At 41.3% G+C, this 8,504-nt stretch overlaps 1 protein-coding gene across 3 annotated transcripts in view; it reads left to right on the top strand.

Annotated features, from left to right (window-relative positions):
• The window catches only part of LOC101343990 (zinc finger protein 14 homolog), a 123,290-nt gene that overhangs the window by 105,180 nt on the left and 9,606 nt on the right, over nucleotides 1-8,504 (top strand). The window contains exons 3-4 of one of the 3 annotated variants that reach the window (XM_023742272.1): nucleotides 2,414-2,540; nucleotides 3,726-3,824. The exons of 1 other annotated variant lie outside the window; for it this stretch is intronic. In XM_023742272.1, the coding sequence (XP_023598040.1) occupies nucleotides 2,414-2,540; nucleotides 3,726-3,824 (226 nt within the window). The remainder of the gene's footprint in view (nucleotides 1-2,413; nucleotides 2,541-3,725; nucleotides 3,825-8,504) is intronic. One more of the 3 variants, XM_023742263.1, reaches the window with a different exon arrangement.

The raw sequence follows: 8,504 nt of genomic DNA, 5'->3' as shown, positions 1-8,504 counted from the left end.
GAACCTGCCACTTCACAGCTGAAACAGTTGAAGTTAGACTTCAGGTATATACCCTGTTGTACTGTGGTAATGAGGGCCTACGCTGTTGAGATGGGCCCACACAAGTCTATGCAGGGGGAAAGACACTCAAAGTCCATAGATGCCTTATGCCTGTGCCTAAGCAAAGGAGCTGTGCCTTCCCTGGATTCCTGGCTTAGGGGAGCCGGCAGTTTAGTTTTTCCCATCTGTTAATTTGTTCACTCTCCAAGGCCAGGAGAATGGCTCAGGGTGTGTGTCAGATTGTACTTCTGGTCCAGGGAACTCAGCAATTGCTGAAGCTGGTCTGGGACCCAGTGCAGAGCAGAGAGCAGGGAAGTAAATGGGAGAGAAGTTTTACCCTAAGGGGAGTGTTTTTATCCGTGCGGTAGGCTGTACGCAAGTACTTATCTTTCGCCAATGAGGGCTGCTTCTCACTGGTTTTGGGTGGCCGTGTAGACTCTCTGGCACTGGGTCTCTCCTGGTGTGGAAAATGTGCCTCCCGAGCACTGCCGCTTGCCTGCCTTACCGCTCGCCCACGAGCTGCTCAGGCCTGAGGGGCTCAGGCTCTCGCCGGGTCAGGTCTGGCAACTCCTCACTGCTTCCGAACCATCTCTCCCTCCCCCTGCCACTCAGTCTAGTTCCTCAACTCTGCCTTTTATGGTCAGGGCCCCCAGATTGCCATATATAATTGAATCACTTGTTTTTTTGGGTCATTGTTGTAAGAGGGTCCACCGGCAGCATCTGACTACTCTGCCATCTTGGCCCTGGCTCTTCTAATAGAGAACACTTTAAACTTCTCCACAGATCTGAGTTTTCTAAGTAGGTAACAGAGGGTTTAGTCTTGACTGGCCTCGGTTTTTGTGTGTTAAGATCTGATGCTTTGTAAGGCTTTTAGGACTCGGTAGGGGTGTGAAGAGAAATGCAAATAAAGAGGTCAAGGATCATCTCTGGAAAACCCTGAAAGAAGAGTACCAGGAACAAGCTCCATTGTGTGGCTTTACAGAACATGTTGGTTTAGGGCAGGGTTTCCCAGCCTCAGCACTATTGACATTTTGGGCCAGACAGTCATTTATTGTGGGGACTGTCCTGTGCATTCTCAGATGTTTAGCTGCATTCCTGGCCAGTGGCGTCACTAGGGGGATGGGGGTCGCCAACAGCACCCCCGCACTGTCAGAGGGGATGACACCAAAATGACCTCAGGGTCCATGGCAGTGGCAGGCAGGCCCTTGCTGCTGGGGAGGGGCTGCCAAGGAGACCTGTCACTCACCAGTTCGGCCTGGGCCGGGAGGGATGGGGCCTCGCAGGGAGGCACTGGGTCCTGAGCTGGGGTAGGGCGGGGCCGGGAGGGGCGGGGCCTCACAGCCAGGTGGGCCAGCTGCTCCACCCACCAGCAGGGGTTTCACAGTGGCCTGCACACTCCGGGCATGGGGAGAGTGACATTATGTTACCGCTCTGGATGACCCCAACCCTAGTGACCCACTGTTCCTGGCCTCTGTGTGTTAGATGCCAAGTAACTCTCCCCTCCAGATGTGACAACCGAAATTGTCTGTAGACTTTGCCAAATGTCCCCTGGGGAGCGAAATCACTCTTCATTAAAAACGGTTGGTTTATGGTGGTATGTTCACGGTATCTTCACAATTCAGTGTCCTCTAACTCAGGAACAAGGAAAGGCGTTCAGTAAGTAATGGTGGATGGTGCAGGGTAAAATCATCCAGATGTGTCAGTGTTAGATGATTGTAGACTGAGAGTTGGGGAAGACTTTGAGACTGTATTGAATTAAGACATCTAAATTAAAAATATATATTCAAAATGTGAACTACTATGTAGCAAATTTTTTAAGATTAATGAAAGAATTGGCTATAACAGGAAAATGTTTATCATTAAAATCTGACTTTGTGATGTGATCAACTCGAGTCTTGAAAAGGTTCTTTAATTTTATGCAGATGTTATTTTGAGATTTTGTGTTACACTTGGGGGAAATTTTTATCACTTTTTTTATGATTGTTAAAGGGGAAGGAAGGTGGAAGACTTCAAACTTCTTAAGAGTTTATGATGGAGGCACATAGCATATGGCAGGCCTGTGCACACTATTTGATTTAATTGGGATATTCTCTGGTTATTTTATTCATTTCTAGACCTGTTTGGATAATTAAGGTATTCCACACTGTGGAAGAATTTAATCTGCAGCCATGGGACTCTTCAAGACATGTTAGGTGCTCTGCTTCAATCATAGCAATTTTTCTACTGTCCTCTGCTCGTGGCATAACTTTTTAGTCCTAGCCTATTTGCTTGCTATGTGCCTCCCTCTCTGCAATGCAGTTCTCAGTCTCTTCTCTTTCCATTTTAAGAATGTTTCATTTCTTTTCACCAGTAATTCGTGAGTTTATGTTTTCAGGGTTCAGTGACATTCAGGGATGTGGCCGTAGACTTCTCGCAGGAAGAGTGGGAATGCCTGGACCCTGCTCAGAGGGACTTGTATAGGGATGTGATGTGGGAGACCTATAGCAACTTCATCTCACTAGGTAAGTTATTTACCCCAAATGATAGTGGTGCTGTCTACTGTTGAGTTCAGGACTCTTATTTTGAGAGACTAGCTACATTTTGGCTCCCTGCTCCCGAGGGAATGGTTAAGACTTTATTAGGTTTGAAATGGACCCTCATCTGAAAGACTCTTTCTGTAATTTCCTCTTTTCTTCAATATCCGAGGAGCTGGATTTGAATTCTGGGTTATGTACAGCAAAAGCATTGTCCAAGAAATCAAATTTCACGTTGTAATTGACCTCCACACTGCTTTATAACCCACCTGCAAGGAAAATCTGACCTGGACACGGGAGACCTGAGTTTCTCTAACAACCAGAGGCATCTGTGCAATTTATGTAGTATGGTTTGGATTCACAGAGTTCATTAAAACTTGCATTCTGTTTCCTGTAACAGATATACTCAGTTCTAATTGAAAGTTAAAATCTAAGAACTTTACATTTAACATTGAATGAATATCCTAGGCATGATCTGTGAACATCTCAGGAAGCCTCCTCTTCTCCTCTCAGCAAAAATAACAGTAAAACTCAATAGCTAACACACACATGGAAACCTGGTGGTACAGTGGTTAAGAGCTCGGCTGCTGACCAAAAGGTCGGCAGTTTGAATCCACCAGCCACTCCTTGGAAACCCTATGGGGCAGTTCTACTCTGTCCTATAGGGTTGCTATGAGTTGGAATCGACTCAACGGCAGTGGGTTTAACACGTATTCCATGTATATATACATATAACTGCGTATATTTGTGCTCAGGCACTGTTCTGAGTGTTTTTTACATTCTTGATTAATCTTCACAACAATTCTACGAAAAAGATACTATTATTCTCATTTCAGATGAGAAAACTAGGTACAAGAGGTTAATAATTTGCTGGGGTGACGCAGGCAACAGGGAGAATCTGAATGTAAGTAATCTGGACCCAGAGTCTTGTTGTCAACCATGACACATTACTGCGTCTCAACAGAGCCTCTGCAAGTTGAAATTCTAATAAGACCATTTCTTAACTGTCTGGTCTCTTTATTTTTTGTGGTTCTAAGGTTACCCTAATCGGACTTTTCTTCAATCTCTTTTAGGCTTTATAAACTACCATTTTGAGCTATAATTAATCATAAATTTAAGTCTGAGTCTAAAGACTTTTGGGCCTGTAACTTAACGTTACATTTTTCTGTTAAGCAGGACCTTCCATTTCTAAGCCAGACGGGATTACCTTACTGGAGGAAGGGAAGGAGCCCTGGATGGCTGTGAGGGAAGGGGCAGGAAAACATGGCCGTGGTGAGTGAGGGCGGAGCAGGCCCGGGGAGGCCGTTGCACAGGTAGCAGCCAAGCCAAGCTTGTTAAGGCACACAGCCTTGAGAAGTTGGAGAACTCTCTGCAAAGGCCCATGACCTCTGGGGGAAAGGCCTGAGACCTGGAAAGCAAGCCAAGATCTTGTAAGCCTAGACTAACAAAGAAACTTTTGACCTCGATTAACAACTCTCTATTTCTCGTCTCTCATATTCCTCTCCCTCCTCAGAGAGGAGCTGTTCTCAGTAGGAGAAAAAAAAGATAATTAAATATAAAAGCAGACATCAACAAAATAGAAACAAACAGCAGAGAAAATTAACGAAGCCAGAAGTTAATTTTCTTTTGGAAATATCGGCAAAATGGGTAAACACTTACCTTGACTGTTGTTGTTAAGTGCCAGTGAGTCGATTCTGGTCCATAGCGGCCCTATGGAACAGAGCAGAGGTGCCCTGTAGGGTTTCCAAGGAGTGGCTGGTAGATTTGAACTGCTAGCCTTTGGGTTAGCAGTGGTGCTCTTAACCACTGTGCCACCAGGGCTCCGCTTGACTAATCAAGAAAAAAAGAGAGACAGCATAAATTACTAATGTTAGGAATAGAAGAGGGGTTTTCACTTCATATCTTATAGCGGTAAAAAGGATAAGTGAATAAGAGGATACCATGAACAACTTTATGCAACTAAATTTGACAATTGAAATAAAGTGGAAAATTCCTCGAAAAATACATCTTACCACAACTGACACAGGATAAAAAAGAAAATATTAATAACTATATCTAATAAAAATAATTAAATTCATTATCAGTTTAAAGTATTTAAAGTAATTAAATTCGTTATCTCCCACAGAGAAAATACCAAGCCCAGATAGCTTCACTGGTGAATTCTATTAAATGTTTAAGGAAGAAATAGCAGCAAAATCACATAAATTCCTTCAGAGGGGAAGGGAACACGTCCCAATTCATTTTATGAGGCCAGTGTAACTCTTATACCATAACCTGATAAATTACAACAAAAAGAAAATTATAGATCCATTTTCCTTGTGAGCATAGATGTAAAATCCTTAACAAAATATTAGGAAATAAAATCCAGCAGTATATAAGACAGTGATCAGTAGGGTTTTCCCAGGAATGCAAGCTTAGTTTAACGTTAAAAAATCAATCTGTATAATTCACCTAACAGAAAAAAAATGAAACCACATGTTCATCTCTAGATGTAAAAATAACATATAACAAAATTTAAGTTCAGGATAAAATCTCTTAAAAAAATAGAAATTGAAGGAAACTTTCTCAACCTAATAAAGAACATCTGCTTTAAAACACAAAAAAGGTAACATTGTAAACTTCATCACACATAGTAACTGAAGAATTTTCCCTTAGATTGGGAACAAGGCAAAGATGCCCACACTTGCCACATCTATTCAACGTTGTATTGAAGGTCTAGCCATTGTAATAGGCAAGAAAAAGAAATAAAAGACATAAAAGATCAGAAAAAAAAGTAAAACTGTCTCTCCTTGGAAGATGGTATGATTATATAAAGAATCCTAAAGAATCAAAGCAGCACCTACTCAAAGTAATAAGTGAATTTAGTAAGGTCAAAGGATGCAAGATTAATATTTAAAAAGATCGCGTTTTTATATACTAAGAGCAAAAAAGGGAAAATGAAATAACTCAATTCTCAATTGTGGCAAAAACATAAGATACTGAAGAATAAATTTAGCGAAACATGCAAAATCTCTGCAGTGAAAACCACGAAACACTGCTAAGAGAAATGAGAGAAAACCTAAATAAATGATGTCATTTTCTGGATTGGAAGACTCAGTATTGTAAAAATGCCAGTTTTATAGATTCAACACAATTCCAGTCATCCTCCCAAGCAAACTTTATTTTTTTTGTAGAATATAACAAGCTGATTCTAATATTTATGTGGAAAACAAAGGACTTACTATATCTAAAGCAATTTTGGAAAAAGAAGAGCATATTATAGGACTTAGACTACATCACTTTTAAGATGCTTTGAGATATAAAGCTACCCCCCATGCCTCTGTCAGTTTGTCATACTGTAGGGGCTTGCATGTTGCTTTGATGCTGGAAGCTATGCCACTGGTATTCAAATACCAGCAGGGTTACCCATGGTGGACAGGTTTCAGCTGAGCTTCCAGACTAAGACTAGGAAGAAGGACCTAGTGGTCTACTTCTGAAAAGAATTAGCCAGTGAGAACCTTATGAATAGCAGCAGAACATTGATACCGTGCCGGAAGATGAGCCCCTCAGGTTGGGAGGCACTCAAAATACGACTAGGGAGGAGCTGCCTCCTCAAAGTAGAGTCGACCTTAATGACGTGAATGGAGTCAAGCTTTCAGGGCCTTCATTTGCTGATGTGGTATGACTCAAAATGAGAAGAAACAGCTCCAAACATCCATTAATAATCAGAACATGGAATCTATGAAGTATGAATCTAGGAAAATTGGAAATCATCAAAAATGAAATAGAACACATAAACATCGACATCCTAGGCATTAGTGAGCTGAAATGGACAGGTATTGGCCATTTTAAATTGGACATCATATGATCTACTCTGCCAGGAATGACAGCTTGAAGAGGAATGGCGTTGCATTCATCATCAAAAAGAACATTTCAAGATATGTCCTGAAGTACAACCAGCGCTGTCAGTGATAGGATAATATCCATACGCCTACAAGGAAGACCAATTTTTACAACTCTTTTTCAAATTTATGCGCCAACCACTAAGGCTAAGGATGAAGAAACTGAAGATTTTTACTAACTTCTGCAGTCTGAAATTGACTGAACATGTAATCAGGATGCGTTGATTATTACTGGTGATTGGAACACGAAAGTTGAAAACAGAAGGATTGGTAGTTGGAAGATATAGCCTTGGTGATAGAAATGATGCTGGAGATCATGTGATAGAATTTTGCAAGACCAATAACTTCTTCACGCAAATACCTTTTTTCACTAACATAAACAGCGATTGTGCATGTGGACCTTGCCAGGTGGAATACACAAGAATCAAATGGACTACATCTGTGGAAAGAGACGATGGAAAAGCTCAATATCATCAGTTGGAACAAGGCCAGGGGCTGACTGCAGAACAGATCATCAGTTGCTTATATGCAAGTTCAAGTTGAAACTGAAGAACAAGTTCACGAGAGCCAAAGTACGACCTTGAATATACCCCGTCTGAATTTAAAGACCATCTCAAGAACAGATTTGATGCACTAATGACGAAGACGAGACAAGTTGTTGAATGACATCAAGGACATCATACATGAAGAAAACGAGGTCATTAAAAAGAGGAAAGAAAAAAAAAAAAGACCAAAAGGGATGTCAGAAGAGACTCTGAAACTTGCTGTTGAACTTTTGGTAGTTAAAGCAGAAGGATGAAATGATGAAGTAAAAGAGCTGAACAGAAGATTTCAGAAGGCAGCTGGAGAAGACAAGGTGAAGTATTATGATGACATATGCAAAGAGCTGGAGATAGAAAACCAAAAGGGAGGAACATGACATTTCTCAAGCTGAAAGAACTGAAGAAAAAATTCAAGCTTCGAGTTGCAGTATTGAAGGATTCTATGGGGGAAGTATTAAATCAGGAAGCATCAAAAGAAGATGAAAGGAATACAGAGTCACTATACCAAAAAGAACTGTTGGACGTTCAGCCATTTCAGGAGATAGCATATGATCAGGAACCAATGGTACTGAAGGAAGAAGTCCAAGCTGCACTGAAGCCGTTGGCTAAAAACAAGCCTTCAGGAATCGACAGAATACCAATTGAGATGTTTCAGCAAACGAATGCAGCGCTGAAAGTGCTCACTTGTCTATGACAAGAAATTCAGAGGACAGCTGTTTGGTCAACCAACTGGAAGAGATCCGTATTTATACTATTCCCAAGAAAGGTGATCCAACAGAATGCAAAAATTATAGAACAATATCATGAATTTCACACGCAAGTAAAATTTTGCTGAAGATTATTGAAAAGTGGCTGCAGCAGTATATCAACAGGTAACTGCCAGAAGTTCAAGCTGGATTCAGAAGAGAACGTGGAACCAGGGATATCACTGTTGATGTCAGATGGATCCTGGCTGAAAGCGGAGAATATCAGAAAGATGTTTACCTGTGTTTTATTGACTATGCAAAGGCATTTGAATGTGTGGATCATAACAAATTATGGATAACGTTGCGAGGAATGGGAATTCCAGAACACCTAATGTGCTCACGGGGAACCTGTACATAGATCAAGAGGCAGTCGTTTGAACAGAACAAGGGGATGCTTTGTGGTTTAAAGTCAGGAGAGGTGTGCATCAGGTTGTATCCTTTCACCATACTTATTCAATCTGTAGGCTGAACAGATAACCTGAGAAGGTGCACTGTATGAAGAACGGGGCATCAGGATTGGAGAAGACTCATTAACAAGCTGCATTATGCAGATGACACAACCTTGCTTGCTGAAAGTGAAGAGGACTTGAAGCACTTATTGATGAAGATAAATGACCACAGCCTTCAGTATGGATCACACCTCAACATAAAACAAAAATCCTCACAACTGGACCAATAGGCAATATCATGATAAACAGAGAAAAGATTGAAGTTGTCAAGGATTTCATTTTACTTGGATCCACAATCAACACCCATGGAAGCAGCAGTCAAGAAATCAAACGT

Source organism: Trichechus manatus, unplaced genomic scaffold (assembly GCF_000243295.1).
Source record: "Trichechus manatus latirostris isolate Lorelei unplaced genomic scaffold, TriManLat1.0 scaffold00207, whole genome shotgun sequence".
Classification (NCBI taxonomy): Eukaryota; Metazoa; Chordata; class Mammalia; order Sirenia; family Trichechidae; genus Trichechus; species Trichechus manatus.
The sequence above is the reverse complement of the archived record's forward strand: the minus strand, read 5'-3'. Positions and strand labels throughout refer to the sequence as shown.